Consider the following 17,700-nt stretch of genomic DNA (forward strand, 5'->3'; position numbering starts at 1 on the left):
GCGGCTCCAGCTGTGTCGCCCGAACCCCCGGCCGCGTCGCGCGACGTCGGGGGGCTGGAGTCGGAAGAGCGACAACGCCTCTTCGACTTCTTTTTCGAATGCCTCGACTTACCGGAGGACTTGGAGCCCGACGGGTGGTGACTCGACGAGCGGCAATGACTGCGGCTCCGCGACTGGCCCCCGACTTCCTCCTCGACCGGGACCTCGAGCGGCGCGGAGCTGACTGCCAGAGCTCGAGCAGCTTACGGGACAGCTCCCGTCTAGCCTTCGAGGTCAAGGCCTGGCAGTCGGGGCACGACTTGTCATCGTGGTCAGCCCTGAGGCAGTAAAGGCACCGAAGGTGGGAGTCGGTCATCGACATCAGGCGGTGACAGGCGTCGCAAGGTTTATAACCAGGCATCCCTAACGGCACCGCGAGTGGAATTCGACTCGAAAAGTGATCAAAAGAGATCAAAAAAGTTGTTCAAAAAATGACTAGAGTACTGCTCTTCCCGGATCTGCGCTTGCTGGCGCGGAAAAAAGAAGAACGGACGTCAGCGCGCGAGGGCGGCGTCTAAGTACTCCGACTACGTCATCCCGGCGATCACGACGACAGACGCGGAGCCGCAGAGGATGCCTACCGACGCGCAAGGTTACTGCTGACGAAAACTTTCCGAATCAAGTCTGACGCCTGGGTATATTCTAAGGTAAGGAATCCAACACTAGCGTGTATCTTTCAGATGGGGCTTTCAGCTAGGCTTTATCCATTAATTCACCTTTTTATTTTAGCCACTCCAGGAGCATCCAGGGGCAGTGCAACAGCCCACTTAAGCCACTGGAGGACTTCACTGTGAGTTATGCCATGCTGCCCTTTAACAAGGATCCAATCCACACACAAAGCAGTACCCTTCAAAATCAGACGGTAGGAAGATGGCGTTTGTGTGAGCGGTCGCAGCGGCTGTCCTCTGCGGTGCTGGGTGGATACAGCCTAGAGAATACCTCTCTATTACCCGGCATTACCCGGCATCACCTGCATTACCTGCGCCTGCTATTAAGATTTCCCACGTTTACCGGAGATACTCTGATCCTGTCTTACTAAGCTACAGTGACACGGCAAAAAACTGTAAAAAGGGAAATGGAATGGAAAAATACAGAGAGCTTTAAGTGAACCCGTGAACCCTCGAGTGAAAAGAACAAGTAAGCACGCCAAACGCTGCATCATCACTCGGTTGAAGATCTGTATATCGTATATCGTGGCAGAGGCGCACTAAAACTGAATGTCTGATTTCAATTTCGCCCGTCTTTCTGTCTTTTCCTGCTTTTCACCTCTAATTTGACCCTGACTCACCCCTCATTTGTTGACTCCGCACCAACATCAACACCTCTGACAAGTGATGCTCTCTCCTCTCTGAAAACGCTGATACTGCAAGCCTTTCCTCACTCTCCGTGGCTCTAAGGGCTCTAAAGGCTTCATCTGCTAACACGAGAGCAGGGGCTTTAATCTCACGCGCTCTGTGTCCCACGTGTCCTACGCTTCCCGTTACCAGGGAAACACCGAGAAGCGCTGCAGGCACCTGCTGCGGGAAGGCAGTGGGGGGGCTGAGGCTGGGAGAGAGGAAAAAGAGCTGTGGGCCTGTAAGGGCGAATGGTGCTCTTAGACAGAACGAATTTAAACAGGAGCTGCAGCCTTGAACTCCGCGCTGGTACTGGGACTGGGTCTGGAACTCTGGCCACCACATCTGTCCTATCTGACATTGTTTTTTGTTCTCCAGCTAAACTTGGTACTACAAAACTTCAATTGTGTCGACTCCGCTCCTCTATTACTGCTCCCTCACAGAGTATATTAAATATATGCTTTAAGGAGATTATGCACACGAGAGGTCAGAGTAACATTGAAATTCTATTCAGAAAACTTTCCCATTCTAAGAGGGAAATCCAAATAGGGCAATTACGAACTCTGCGAACTCAGCGAGGCCAAAAGACAGGCCCACGAAAGCCAGGAAACAATCACAACGGGATTGCCACGCCATCTAAAGTCATAAATATGGAGAGAAATATTGAAGAGGAGAGAGAGGAGAGAGGGGAGGTGATAGAGGAGAGAGAGGGCAGAGAGGACAGAGAGGACGGTGGAGGAGAGGAGCTCATCGCACAAGCGGACCAGAAAGTCCAAAAAAACCAAAAAGGCCAAAAAACACAAACAGCAGCTTTAAATAAACTGATTCACAAAGAAAAAGAGCATGAAAAGGGAGATGAAGAAAGCGCAATTCTACAAGGGGGTACATCGATCCGAGCAGACTCGGTGTGCTCAAAGGATGTGATAAACCAAGAAAATCAAACCCCTGAAAACGCCGAGATCGAGGAGACATCTGAGGAAGCACCTACGGTAGCACCTACGCTGCACATAGATAACAGACATAATGGCCCTGAAACTAGAGGGGCTAGAGCAAAGGAAAAAGACACGGCAAGAAACGAACCCCAAGAGAGAAGAAAAGCTAAAGATAAAGATAAAAATGCAGAAACAAAACTGGAGAAAGAAAGGGAAAAGGAAAAGCGCAAGGAGAAAGAGAAAGCGGCTGGCAAAAAGAAGGATAAAAAGGGAGATACAGAAGAAACTGAGGAAAACGCCAAATTGGAGTTAATGGCCAAAAAAGCACAGAGGCTACAGACCATCAAAAATTTTAAAGCTGCTGCTAAGAATACCGGTCTATCGACTACTTCCCAACCAAGAATATCTAATATATTTAGCCCTCGCCCGAAGGAATGTCCGAAGGAAAGTCTGAGCGATGCATCGACAAATGAAAAAGTACAGAGTCAACTGCAAAGCAAGAACTCTAAAGAGCTGAATGAAAACCGCAAGGATGCTCAAAATATGGTCTCAGCTGAAACCAATATTGAAGGAAACAATACCACGAGGTCAGGCGAAGGAAGTCTGAAACCTGACCCAAAAATAGAGAGCAACGAGACAAAGTCATCCATAAAAGAGGATACAGCGATATCTAACCAGAGAGAGCAATCTGATCAAAAAGAGATGAATCAGAAACTTGAGCATCTACACCCCTCTTTTAACACCCAAACGCCCGCAGCTGGGAAAGAATCATATGCATCTACTCACTCACTTTCTGATGAAGACTCCGAATCAGAATCAGAAATATATGAAACAGGGATGTCTATCTCAAGTGACCTAAGTGAATCAAGCGACTCAAATGAATCAAATCCCAGTGCGCAAACTGGTTCTGTACCCCTGGAGATTTCGGGCTCCAATGACTCAAGATTATCCAGCGAAACTAATTTCAGGAAGAAAAGGAGCGGGGGGAAAAAAGGATGAAACATAAAAAAGGGGAAAATATGACGAACGAAGAGACCACAGATCCCGGTAACCACACAGATTATGCAAAAAGTAGACCTAATTCTACTCGAAAAAGCCTAATGATTAAATCACCGGGTGAAATGTCACGACAAAGAACAAATGAGCCCTCATTAAGCGAGGTGCTAAGCTCAATAAAAAACTTCCATGAGGATGTGAAGAAAGACAGCCATAGAAATCGCATGGCTATTGAAAAAATGCAAGGTGCAGTGGAAAAAATGGGTAACATTTGTTCTGAGATGTCTGAGAGGATGGTCATGGTGGAAACCCGCACTGAGAATCTTGAAACAGATATCGTCAAACTCCAAAAAAACGAAAAGGAACAAGATGGAGTAATAAAGGATCTCACGGCCAAAGTGGAAGATCATGAAAACCGATCTAGAAGAAACAATTTAAGATTCCTGGGAATCCCAGAAAACTTTGAGGGAAACGACGCTAGAGGTGCTATGATCAACATTCTTAAAACATCATTTCCGGAGTTGGAGGCCTGGGATATGGAAAGGGAGATACAACGGGCTCATCGTTTTCCCCTAATGCCATCAAAACATTCTAACAAACAAAATCAATATCCCAGGGCAATGTTGGTTTACTTCGGCAATTTCCTTCTCCGTGAAGCAATCTATGACCTTGCCAGCCGACTACTCAAAGAGAAAATAAGGGATTCAAATTTTTTGCCAGACCGGATTTAGCTCACTCTACAGTTGAGCGAAGATGGAAAATGTGCCAGCTATTTGAACCTTTTAGAAAAATTGGAGCAAAAGTATTTTTGCTAAATCCTGCACGCTTGAAAATCATATTCAAGGGAACAACAAAAAATTTTAACAGCGAAGTGCAGGCAGAGAACTATCTACGAGAGATCTCAGGGACTGGGCTATGAAACTCAGGGAAATAATGCAAACTGTAGGGGGGGGGGGGAGTTAAGCTGAACTAACTACTCCATTATGTATTGTTTAGGAATTAAATTATGTAGAAGCACTGTGAACTAGTAGAATGTATAAGCAGGCAGGGAAACATATTTAGTCTACAAAATTAAGTTTGACATTTTTTTCATATTATCCGGGCTCCGGCTCATTAGGATTAGATAGGTATATAACACACACTATTAAACTAGCCCAGCCCGCAGGGGCCGCCTTCACGGATGTCACACCCCTGGTCCAGACAGGGTCAGGTAACCTTCAAAGATGGTGGTGGGTGGGGGGAGGGAAAGAGGGGGTATTGGAAGGGAGGGCAGGGCAGAGGGATCTCTGGGTGGGGAGGGGGTTCGGGGGACAGGTCAGACAGGAATTTTAAAAATTACAGGGAAAAGGAAAACTATGAAGTTATAGCTAACAGTCTTTTAATGGGAGAGTATCTTTCCAAGATAAGTAGCATAAACAAATGGGGGTATTGAAGATTATGTCGCTTAATATCTGCGGCCTAAATGACATTAAGAAGAGACAAGCAGTTGCGGTGGGTCTACAAACTACAGGCCCCAACATAGTATGTTTGCAGGAGACGCATATTGAAGGCTCTCAATTACATCTTTTAAAAACTTTAGGGTACAAATTAGTCTGTGCTACTACCCAGGGAGCTCGTGTCAGAGGGGTGGCAATCTTAGCTAGAGGCGGTGGATTTAGTTTTAATCGATGCAAAGCAGACAAATTCGGGACGTGGGCAATTACAGAATGCCAGCTTGATCAAACGTAGTTAGTTACCATCTGCTCAATTTATGGAAGCAATTGTGATGATCCCACCCTGATAAATGAGGTCTCTAGCGAATTAGCACATTGGCCATTACCAGTTCTTATCTGTGGGGACTTCAATATTAACTTACCCCCAGACTGGTCATCAAATGATAACTGGGTGTATCATGGGAGGAAACCTAAAGTGTTCAAGGCCCTAAAAAATCTATGTCATATGCACGGACTTCTGGATGGGTGGCGGAACTCTAACCCTCAGGATCCTGGCTACACCTTTTTCTCAAATCCACACCGGGTGCATGCTAGGCTTGACTATTTTCTTATTTCACAGTTATTAAGCTCTTCCACACAAATAGAAAAACTGCCTCGAGTACTACCCTATCACAATCCTCTAGTATACACCCTAGAGCTAACACAAATGGGCCAGAAGCCAAGATATTGGACCGTCGAGAAATCCCTGCTCCTTGAGGAAGATTATTGTAATCATATGCGAGCATGGATACCCAACTTTTTAGAAAATAATATAGGGAGTACCTCTATAGAGATAGTGTGGGATGCTTTAAAATCCGGAATCCGAGGGGAAACTACACAATACTCAATAAGGGTTAATAAATTGGCCAGAGACCAATATAAACTTATCAGAAAAACTACAGGGTTCTGAAGAACTCATCAGGGCAACCCATAATTCTTTAACTGTAGAAGAGCTCACTAAAATTCAATATCAAGTAGCAATTGATAAGGCTGCTATTATGAATACATTTATTACAAAGGCAGTTAAAAAAGCCACCACACATAGCGAGAAAATCTACGAAGTAAGCGAATCAGTTGGTCATCAACTCGCCATACGTATGAGGCAAGAAACATCTCAGAACTTCATACGTGAAATATCAGATCCAGTGGACGGCTTAATCTCAGAAAGTAACAAAATCAGAGAGGCATTCTGGCACTTCTATAGCACTTTATACAAAGAGGAAAGAGGTGCTGATATAGATAGTATAAGAGAATACTTAAATCAAGGAATACCCAGCAGACTCGCCGAAGATCGAGATGATCTAGAGAAGATACCAGTCCTGGAAGAAATCCTAGAGACAGTGAAAGCTTTGCCTAGAGGAAAAGCAACTGGCTTAGACTCGATCCCCCTAGAGTTCTATATCACTTTCTTAGATCAAATCAAAGGGATTCTCTTGGAATTATGTGTGCACATATTTAATGGGGGATTACCACCAAGGTCATGGTCAAAAGCGAAAATAGTAGTATTCCTGAAGAAAGATAAACCTCCTAATCAGATGGGCTCTTATCGCCCTATCACTTTAATTAATGTGGATTCAAAAATATATTCCAAATTAATAGCGAATCGTATGGCACCACTAATCCACAAACTTGTCTCACACTCCCAGCATGGGTTTATACCTGGAAGAGGAACCACAGATCATATTCATAGAGTGATCACCCTCTTTGACAGCACAGAGGTGACAGGAGACCCAATGGCGCTTATTCTTTTAGACGCTGAAAAAGCCTTTGATCGGGTCTCCTGGTCATTTCTGTGGCTGGCAATGGGTCACCTGGGATTTAAACTAGGATTCATTCAGGCAGTACAAAAACTATATACCAGCCCTAAAGCAGTAGTGATGATAAATGGCAATCTATCTAAAGAATTAACAATATCAAGGGGAACTCGACAGGGATGCCCATGCTCTCCGTTACTGTTTGCCATCTACATTGATCCCTTTATTCGCAGTTTGGAATCTAATGCGGTATTATCCCTATTCGGACCCAAGGCTATATGACAAAAACTCTTGCATATGCCGATGACATAGCCATAGTAACATCAGATCCAGTATTAGCCCTACCTATAATTGAAACAGAGGCCAAAAACTTTGGTAATACGGCCGGCTACATTCTCAATCAAAGTAAAACCCAAGTAGTCTTAAATGATAAATGCATCATGATAGATCCTCGAGTGACAATAAAGGCGACCTACTTAGGGGTATGTATCTCCTCCAAACTCGAAAAATTGGTCGCATTAAATTTGAGTCCTCTGCTAGATAAAATGCAGAAAGATCTTCATCGTTTAAATAACCTACACTTATCTTTGATTGGCCGTGTGAACGCCTTCAAAATTGTATACTTCTCTAAACTGCTTTATATGTTCAGAGCAATCAATCTGGAAATCTCTGAATATTGGTTCAAACTGAGGGAGCGTACTTTCTCTAGTTTTATTTGGTCCTATTCACAACCTCGTAGAGCCTATAAGCTCCTGACTCTTCCTAGAGAAAAAGGAGGCCTAGCCCTCCCTAACCTCAAATTATATTTGAGGGTCGCGGAAGTGATCAATCCTTCTGAATCTCTCGTTGAGCCAGGGAGTGGTTCCGCCGGCCTGGAAGCAGGCAATGGTCATCCCGCTGCTTAAAAAGCCTGGTCTCGATCCGAAGGCCCCAGTAAACTACAGGCCTATTTCTTTGCTGCCGGCTCTCGCAAAAATTTTGGAGAAGCACGTTCAGACGGTGCTCTCCAACTTTTTGGAGACCCACGAGATCCTGCATGCCTCCCAGTCTGGCTTCCGTTCAAATCTCAGTACAGAGACCGCGCTCCTTGAGGTTTCTGAAACCATTAAAGGGGTGTTGGATACTGGGGGCAAAGTCATGCTGGTGTTGTTGGACTTGTCGGCGGCTTTTGACACCGTCCCTCATGATGGCCTTCTCGCAAGACTCTATGAGATTGGCCTTCGAGGGACGGTGCTCAGCTGGTTTTCTTCCTTTCTAGCTCGCCGCCGGCAAACGGTCTGGGCCTCTCCAGACTCCGCCGTGATGCCGCCTTTGGGAGTTGGGGTCCCTCAGGGCTCTATATTGAGCCCGACCCTCTTTAACATCTTCATGACCCCTCTGGCGGCGTTGGCGGAGTCGTTTGGGGCCCGGATCGTATCCTATGCCGACGACACCCAGCTCCTCTTCTCCTGCAAGAGAGGTGGAGACTTTGATGGGGCGAGTATCCGGGATTGCCTTGGGGCTGTTTTTAAATGGTTCCAACTGAACAGCCTCAAGTGCAATTCCGATAAGTCCGAGGTACTCTGATTTGGGTGCGACACGGAGCCAATTTGGCAGGCCTGGTGGCCCATCGATATGTTCCCCCCGTCTTGTTCTTCCCTAATGGCTAAGAACTTGGGGGTTAAGATGGACAAGGGGCTAACGATGAAAACTCAGATCCTCGGGGTGACTGGCACCTGTTTTGGCCTACTAAAGATGTTGCGGAGGTTTTTACCTCTGCTGTCTGAGGAACACAGGAAGCTGACCGTGCAGGCTCTGATCGGCTCTAGGTTAGATTATTCGAACGTTCTTTACCTGGGCCTTCCAGAGTACTTGCTGCAGCGGCTGCAAGTCGCGCAGAATGCGGCGGCCAGGGCCATCTTTGGTCTTAATAGACGTGCCAGCGCTTCGGGTCTATTGCTGACGCTGCACTGGCTACCCATTCGCAAACGGATTGCCTTTAAGGCAATGACTCTGGCCTATAAGGCTCTCCATGCGGTGGGAGCAAAGTACCTCCAAAAGAGACTTGCCTTTTACCATCCGGCTCGCTCGTTGAGGTCAGAATCTTTATTCCTGGCGGCTGTTCCGTGAGTGAAGAGAGCGCGCCTGGGTGGCCGCTCCTTCGGTTTGCTGGCACCACAGATGTGGAATTCGCTTCCGCTCTCACTCCGGGGAGCCACTAGTCTTCTTGCTTTTAGGAGAGGTCTTAAAACCTGGTTGTTCACCCAGTAGGCCTCTCAGTTTCCCTTCTTTTAACTGTGTTTTTCTTGTTTTCTTCATTTCACTGTGTTATGTTATGGTGATGTAGTTCTCCTTACCTAAAGCGCCGGGACACTCTTTTTGAGTAGCCGTTGCGCTATACAAAAGAAAAAATAACATAACATAACATAACATATTATTGGGCTTGTATGCTCTCATATAATCATGAACTCTTTTTTTTATTAGATAATAATGAGATAGTCTTAGGGGAAGACCTACCATCAATCCATCAGCTGGTATTAGGTAATGGGAGCAAGGGTTATCTGTGGCGATTTCTCTATGATAGCTATCACAAAAAGGTCCGTCTAAAGACCTTACTCGGAGGGTATAAAGCATGGAGAGCTGTGAGGAAATTATTGGGCATCGTACGACTCTCGCTCTATTCTCCACTAAGCAATAATCCGGCTCTACCTGAAATCTTTAGTGGAGCCTGCATTAAGAGATGGACCATGACTGGAATTACACACTTTGGATGTCTTTTCGTAAATGAAGGGCTACACTCGTTTGAAACCTTGAGGGAAACATATCATTTGGAATAGAGGGACTTTTTTAAATATCTACAAATTAGAGATTTTTTAACCCAAAGAATTAGAGAAAATACCTCGTTTAATAAAATACCGACAGCAGAAACGTTAATAAAACCAAAAAAAATTACGATTGGTGAGATGTATTCTCACTTGGTATCCCTTCTTCCGAACAATCTCGAGAAGGCATTACAGAAGTGGCAGGGAAAATTAACAATGACTATGGAAGAATTCAATCATGCCTATGATTTATCCCAAACCATCCTTATGTCAACCAAACTGCAAACACAATTTTATAAAACATGCTTTTTTTGTATTATACCCCAGATAGAATCGCTAAATGGGGAAGTGGGAGGGGTACATGCTGCTTTAGATGTACATTATCTGAGGCGGATAGCATACACATATTTTCTTCCTGTGTAAATTTATCCCCCTTAAAACTGAGTATTGAACAGTTTTTAACTGAGATTCTAAAAACCAGAATAATCCTCTCTAATGAAATGATTTTGCTTGGAGTAACCAATCTCAATGAATCATCACCTGGACATGAACTAATATTTATCGCCATGGCGGTTCTAAGAATATGTATCGCTTCTGCCTGGCTAGACCCTAATCCACCATCATTTCAACAATGGTTTTCTAGATTGCTAGCTATATTTAACTTGGAAATGGCTATATATAAAAGAACAGGCAGAAGAAGGAGGGCCAGGGGATTGAAAGATTGGAATCCTTTGATTGAGTGGTCCCAATCTCAAAGTAATTCTCTGTAACATAAACCATATTTTGCGGGATTTAAATACCACAAAAACTTAAATGGTTAAAGTTGCATATTATTTGAAATCTATAATTATCCAGATTTTATGTTTATCTCCTCAAAAAGAAGGGAAATGTTTTTGGTTGTTTGATTAATCTACTTAGCCATTATTGTACAATGTACGAATTCTCTAATTTCTCTGTGTTTATATGTGAAATATTCTTTGCTGAACCTGTATGACCTGGGGGGTGGGGGGTTCATATACTCTGGGAAAAACTCAATAAAGATATTAAAAAAAACAACAAAGCAGTACCCTTCAGTGCCTGGGATTACTAAGGTAATGTGGGCTTTTTTGAGAGACAAGATTTTTTTTTTTACTTTAGCCAATGTTTTTATTTACCTGATGTGGGCTTGACGACTTCCTGGATAGTATAGGTTTGCAATAAAAGAATAATAATTAAACAAAACAATCCAAAAGGCTGACGGCCAATGCCAGACCTATTGGCTTTGCCAATGCTTGTTGGGCTTTGCGTTGGTTACTGTGAGTGTCAACAATATGGAATGTTTGAATTTGGACAGTGCCCTACCACAAATGCCATTAATTGGCAATTAGGCGTGCTAGAAAGGCGCCTTTACTAGTTCTGCAGGATTGATGGGAGTGCAAAGAGGGTGCTGGGGAGACTGGCACAGGCGGGTTATATGGTTTCTCCGCCGATCACATTAGATTGTCTTACCATGTCATTTTGTAGAATTTTACCCCGCCCAAGCACAGAGCTCGGTCAATACCCTGGACGTTTAACAAACCACATCCATTTGCATGCTGTACATGGCTTACTCTATTTTGAAGATATCCTTGGATACGTAATTATACGTCTGGAACCCAATCATTCGATTATTATTTTATTGAAGGTGGAAATTCTACCCATACGCCATTCGAAGGACGACTGGTTCTTTATATTTAGAAATCTAACGCTCAAATCTCCTGTCCTGATGATGACCGCACAGCAACCTAGCGGTTGAAACGCCGTCGGCGCTTTTTGTGACCGTAATTTGTAAAGGACACATCATTTTGTATTTGTTGTTCCTTCTTTATATACAATGTCTGTTTGTTAGCCACTTGTTTGGCCGGTGAATTGTTTGTCTCTGTCATGCCAACATTTTTCATGAGCGTTTTTGTTCCTTTGTGTAATTTAAAAAAAAATATTATGTATAATAAATTATAAATGTCTTTACAAATGTGTCCAAGTATATATATAGGCTTCTTCGCAATTCTTATTTTCCCCCTCCCTCTCTTTTTTGTTTGAAGTTTGACTGTTTACCCCAAAATAAAATTCACCTGAACCTTTGTTAGGTGTTAGCATCTAGTGTCCCTGGTTCAGGGTTGTTGGACAGCCCCTGTAGTTTGTTAATGATTAGCACTACTAGTCTTTGGATAACCTACCCTATACCTTAACTTTAAAGAAATAACAACCCATTTCTGCATTTAACTTACCTCTCGTGTGCATTTTAACTTGCCCCTCTGCCTCAGTACTATACGCAGCTGCTCCCGCACGGAGTGAGTGTTTAAGTCCACTCCATCTGCAAGAACTGGCTGTGAAGAAAGACACAATGTCAGTTGTCCAAGCAATTTTTTTCTGATAATCAGCAACATATCAATTAGTACAGTGGCTCTTAATCTTTTGACTTTTGTGGCCTCCTCAAATTTACTGCTGGAATACGGGGACTGACACTGACTCATTATTGGAATCCGAGGTCCCTGGCCTGAGCAAGTAGATGATTTGAACCCCCCAAAAATAGACACAATTATGGAAATAAGAATTACATTTAAAAATGCAAATTTTGCTTCTTTACGTACATACATGTTATTCAGTTATTATATTTTGTTATTTTCTAGGCTTCAGCGGACCCTCTGAGTAGGTGTCATGGACCCCTAGGGGTCCCAGGATGACAGATTAAGAACTGCTGAATTAGTACACAAAATGATAATATAATTAATTACTTTATTCAAGGACTACAATTACATCAACACACCAAGCAACCTACATCTAAGCACTGATAATAGGTTTATCCAACTCGTGATCTTTGGAAGGATGAAAGAGAACTTTTGAGGAATAATCACTCTGACTTTCAGGCTAAGATAGATCTCTACAGCAGACACATTATTTGATTGAGCTATCTGCCATACCTAAAAAAAAAAAAAAAAAAATTGCCCTTTCCTTCAGCCAACGCGTCAGCAAGAAAGAGTCAGAGGCTACAGTGCTCTCAGCAGTAGCTGCCCAATGCTTGAAACAGTGTTGTGTAACAGTGGACAATGGACGTCAAATGTCTCGCCACCCATGACGGTGGTAGGAAACCCAGCGAGTGTCCTCACGCATTCAAGTGACCTAGAGGTATTGGGGTACTTTCCATCCGCTGCTGAGATCGATGCTTCCCATGTTATCCGGCTTCTCAGTTTCCAATGACAGGGCAAGTACAATGCATCTCTTTAGAGCATATATGGATTGTTTGCTTGTTCGACCAGGTGAGAAGCGGTCAAAAACAGATAATGGACAGGGCAAAAAAATATTAAAAATATTCCATGGGTCGGGTTTTAGTTATTTAATAGGAAACATAAAAAATGCCAAAAAACATAAAAGATTAGTTTAATAGAGTATGAATGACAGTAAAAGACAAACATAAATGTGTCACGAAAAATATGCCAATGCAGCCAGTTCTTCAGGGCTCGCCTTTTCCCAGCACAGTTCTTTATTGAAGCCACAGCCTTTTACTAACTAATAACACCACGATGACCTTGTAAAGTTACCCCCTCCCCCAACTCATCCATAGCGTGTTGTTGAAGGCACTCTGCCTCAAAGTTTACTGGAGAAGAGGAAATGTTCCACATTTGACTGTGGTGCCCAGGGCGGACTGTGGGAAACAGTAGCCCCTCCAGCTGCCATCTTCATTCTTCTTTGGGCTTCCCAGCAACTTTTTTCTTTTACAGCTATGTGACACTCTGGTTAAAGAGAAGCTCCAAGGTCAAATTATATTCTTTGGAGTCCTGAGGTAGTCAGATATGACACTATGGGTACTGTCATGTACCACTGGGGTCCTCTGCCCACCAGTGCTACTTTAGTCCATCTGTAAAACCAAGTGACTCCCTTTAGGCACTTGACTCTTGAAGGGTGACCAAGCTGAGCAGTCAAGAAGTAGTCTAGGAGGTGTACGGAGTATGTTCAACATTTCTATAGAAGCTCCTCAGGCTGCAGTGTGGGTAATAATGGAGACACTTAATCTAAGATCATCGCCAAGAATTGTGTGACCTGTTACTGGGCTTGTTGGAATAGGAGAGGGAAAATTCCTAACAAAAGCCATATCAAAAACAGTCATACGCGGGCTAATGAAAAGTACAAGCCTCCAGAGTATAACATTGCTTTTTTCTAGATGGCCCTTAAGCCCAACTCCGATAGTGCCCGCTGTCTAGAAATGAAACATCAGCTTCAGAAAGGTTGACTGCTCCGGAGAGGGAAAGTAAGAGAATGGATGTTGCAGGCAAAAAGATGCGTGGTACATCCTCTGCAGCTCTGAAAGGAACAAGAACAACAGCACTCTTAGGGAAATATTATAGATTGCATAAAAGACATTAAAATATTTGTGAATGATCTTCCCAAAGAATGCAAGTTTTTGGCAAGGTGTTACAAGAAGGACCTCTTCTGTAAACCTCAGTATTTAGCACTACTATCCATTCCACTGAGTTTACAGTTTCAGGCGACTGTCAAAGCATCATGATGAGAGGAGCTTTCTGGCTGAGCCTCCCCACCTTGAAGTCTGAGGCTCAGATCAAAATTCTACACCTCCCATTCTCTAGCTGTGCTTTTTGACAAGAATACCGAGAAGGTGATGCAAAGAATAAAAAAGCAAGGCTGAAACACTGAAAGTGCTGGTTCTGAGAAATGGAGAGAAAATATTAAAGTCTTAATTCAGCCACAAGGATCTACAATACTACAAGCACAAGAGGGTTAAATCCCCTTACTGGTCGTACCAGCAACAACATCAAAGATACTTCTACCACCTGAGATGAGGCACAAGAAGCATGTCGTCCAACCAGCCCTGGGCTGCCAGGTCGTCAGGACAACATGACTATGGCTACATCTGTAACCCTCTCAGCCATACTCAACTCCACTAGGAGGTTAAATACCTTATAATTCAAAGAGCTGCAAAACATTATAGGCAATAATGTTTTCCTGACTACTGTGAGAGATGCCTATTCACTTGCTTCAAGGTCTCTTCTACTTCTGTTCCACTGGCGTCAAAATACCATCACCAACAAGTGGATCAGAAGATAGAAATGCAGCACGCCGGCACTTCAGATATTTCCTTATCTATGAGAAGGAGGGTGGATGTGTGTGGTTCACTTGCTGAATGCATACTTGTACATTCCAGTGGTTAAGAAACAAAAGACCTTACTGCAGTTTGCTCTGGAAAAAATTTCCTTTCTAATAAACAGTATACCCTTTCAGGCTGAAGTCTTCAAAAAGACAATTTACCGAAAAGTTTTCAAATGTATGGCAGTAGTGGCAGCCTACTTATGTAGCCTAAATGCATTTGTCTACCAGTACCTGAATGAGTGTCAAACCAAACAGTATACGCAAGGTGAAATAGGACATCCAGTCCACAATTCTAGAGGTGAGAGCCACGTCTATAAATCAGTTTCCTAAAGAGTGTGCCAAATTTTTTTAAGGTATCAAGACAACGCAACTAACAATTCCACAAATGTACTCCCTACTGGGATCAATTTTGTGCCTCTTCATTGTCCTTAATGTAAGCCTGCATTTGAGATCACTTACAACAGTATCTGGAGAATCAATGGGAGAAAAACAAACTCAATGTCTCAAGCATTCAAAAACAAAATCCCTTTCATGGTGGTGCAAGAGACCAAGCCTGGGGTGAAGAGTTTTATTCCCATAAAATCTTCTGAAGTGATTTGTCACAGATGCCTCCCTTATGGGCTGTGAAGCTAGGCTAGGTAACTCGTCAGTTCAGCGACTGTGATCAGTGAAGGGGAAATCATTCCACATCAATTTTCTTTAATACAGAGCGCTTTACTAAGCTCCGATAGCCTTCCTACCTTCTTCGACGATGGACAGAGTTCTAGCTCAGACACCACCAAAATGCACTACGTGAACAAACAGGGTAGTATCACATCCAGACAACTATCTGAGGAGGCACCGAGTATTTGACCATGGCTCTTGGTCAGTAATTGGTCAATAAGAGTGATTCATACATCCAGCAGTACAGGATCAATCAAACTTACTCAGCATATTTCTGAAGAAAAACAGCGACTGAGTCTTAAAAGATGACAATATTTTCCTAGACGGCTTCCAAGACTGGTGTGGCCTCTTTTTCACATCTCAAAACTCCAAGTGACCTTGCTTCGCGTCCAGTAGATGGGTACCAGGAGCTCTGGGACCGGCTCTTCTGATGAATTGGTTAAGGAAATTCCTGTAGCTTTACCCAAATTCCACCACGATGATGACTTTTAAAACTACAGAGCTCCCACACAATTTCAATTCTCATTGCTTCTGAATGGCCCAAATAGTTGTGGTTCTCTAAAACCACACAAGAGACTTCAGGTAAAATCAAACCTATTGCTAGGCTTCAGGGGACAACTATTCTACCTGAATCTGACATCCATGAATTTAGCAGCAGGCTTTCTGCGGTCGGACAGAATTTGAGACTTCTTCAGCCATGCAAGGAGATCCCAAAAGAAGTTACAAGCCATTTGACAAGAACATCTTACACATACAAGTTAAAATGTTTATGCTTATGGTGCTAACAGCAAGGTTCCAACCTGAGTTTTTGCCAAGAATCTGTTCTCATACTTGCTCCACCTAGCTTCGGCTAAACTACTACTTGCCTCAGCAACGGCCCATCTTGCAGATATTACAGCCTATGCAAAAGGCCACTGACAAAAAAACCTTTCATTTTTAAGGTCCCGGTGAGAACATAATTCTCTGAAAAAGGTCTTTCCTTCCATCACTCATTTTCTGTGAGAGGGTAATTTGAAGCTCTCAAAATTAAGATTTTCTCCATTAGAACCCATGAACCACGACTTCAATGCAGCATCTCCCACCCTTTTTGGTGGTGATTACTTCTGCATGCAGAGATAGTGTGCTGGATGCCCACTCAGTTGAGTACTGTACAATGCTACATGGGTCGTTATGAAAGCACACACTGAAAACTAAATATGTACCTCAAAAATGTTTCATTAAAGAAAAATAGGTTGTGAAAGAGACAAGTTGAGCCAAGGTACCCTAACATCAAGGAGTGAAAAACTTAACTGCCCGCCTGATAGTATTCATTTAAGGATTAGGATTCCTTGAAGGAGTACAACAAAAATTCCTGCAGCATTTACAGCTTTATTTTTCATTGTAGGGAACAGTTGAATTGGATTTTTCAACAATAACGTCAAAATGTGTTTCAAAGTATCTCAGTTTAAAAAAGACAGACCAAAAACGTTGCTTTCGCTAGGTGAGTTTTCCTTTAAATGAAAGAAATATCTACTCAAATATGTGCAGAGATCTCAGACACACGGTGAAACTACCCTGTCTATAAATATCACAGATCATATGAAGGAGGTCATGAGCATGGTTGGACATCCTTAAGTCTCTGTCACTACCTATGCAAAATCTCACTGTTAATGCAGAGTCTGTGTCCAACTCCCCTATTCCTGCATTAATTTGCCAACAGCTCAGGTGCCCTCTAAACCATTTCACTGCTAGGGGCCCAAAGCTTTACTCACTCGCCCATCCATCCACCCACTCACTCCCACTAATAACCGGACGGATGCTCATTACCATATTGTTGTGGTCAGCCATGATGTGATACTTCATCCCAGGAGCAGATCTGAGCTGCTTGCCACAGTGCGGACATTTAAACACCACCTTAGGGAAACAAAAAGGAAATAAAAATAAAGCATACATAATTGCAACCCAAACTCCATGGTTTTCTCACACCTTTGTTCTTGAAGCAGTAAGAGTTAACTATGTTAACTAGTCCACTGCCTTCGCAACAAGAAGTCCTCAAACCTCCTTAAATGCTCATTGCATTCCATTTTTCTTTTCTTCATTGTACTATTTCTATATTCCTTTTAGGTATTTTCATGCTATTATGATTGATGTTTTATATGCCTTTTCCTGTTTTTCTTCTTGATGCTACTTACACCTTTATGCTTGTTTTATTTATCATATTTTTTCAACGTTTTATATTTCTATTGTACTTTGTATTGACACCTTGCTTTTTTCTTTTCAATATCAAATAAACATTTTCTTGAACTTAAACTATGGCTACATCATATAACAATTTCACCCACTGAAGAATTGGTTTAATTTTTAGAGATTAAAGTTATCCTGTTACTGATCGTGTGAGCCAACCAATGCATGTTTAGTAAATCACCTCCTTTTCCCAGATAGTTAACGTTTTCCGCAACTTTCTAAAGTAAAAACACAACATAATGTGTTTCACTGGTTAGGATTCTTAAAGTGCCATTTTCAAAAACCGAGATATTTCAAAATGTCCTTGCTTGTTTATTCAAGGGATCAAGGCGGTGATTGTGCTTTGCCTGAGAGAATCAAGGATG

The 17,700-nt window shown here is 43.0% G+C and overlaps 1 protein-coding gene across 5 annotated transcripts in view; it reads right to left on the reverse strand.

Annotated features, from left to right (window-relative positions):
• Positions 1–17,700, reverse strand: part of ZNF512 (zinc finger protein 512) — a 123,928-nt gene that overhangs the window by 63,460 nt on the left and 42,768 nt on the right. For all 5 annotated transcript variants that reach the window (XM_078650120.1, XM_078650121.1, XM_078650125.1 and 2 more), the window contains 2 exons: positions 16,919–17,005; positions 11,575–11,673 (listed from right to left, as the gene is read on the reverse strand). In XM_078650120.1, coding sequence (XP_078506246.1) covers positions 11,575–11,673; positions 16,919–17,005 — 186 coding nt within the window. The remainder of the gene's footprint in view (positions 1–11,574; positions 11,674–16,918; positions 17,006–17,700) is intronic.

This window comes from Lissotriton helveticus, chromosome 6 (genome assembly GCF_964261635.1).
Source record: "Lissotriton helveticus chromosome 6, aLisHel1.1, whole genome shotgun sequence".
Lineage (NCBI taxonomy): Eukaryota > Metazoa > Chordata > Amphibia > Caudata > Salamandridae > Lissotriton > Lissotriton helveticus.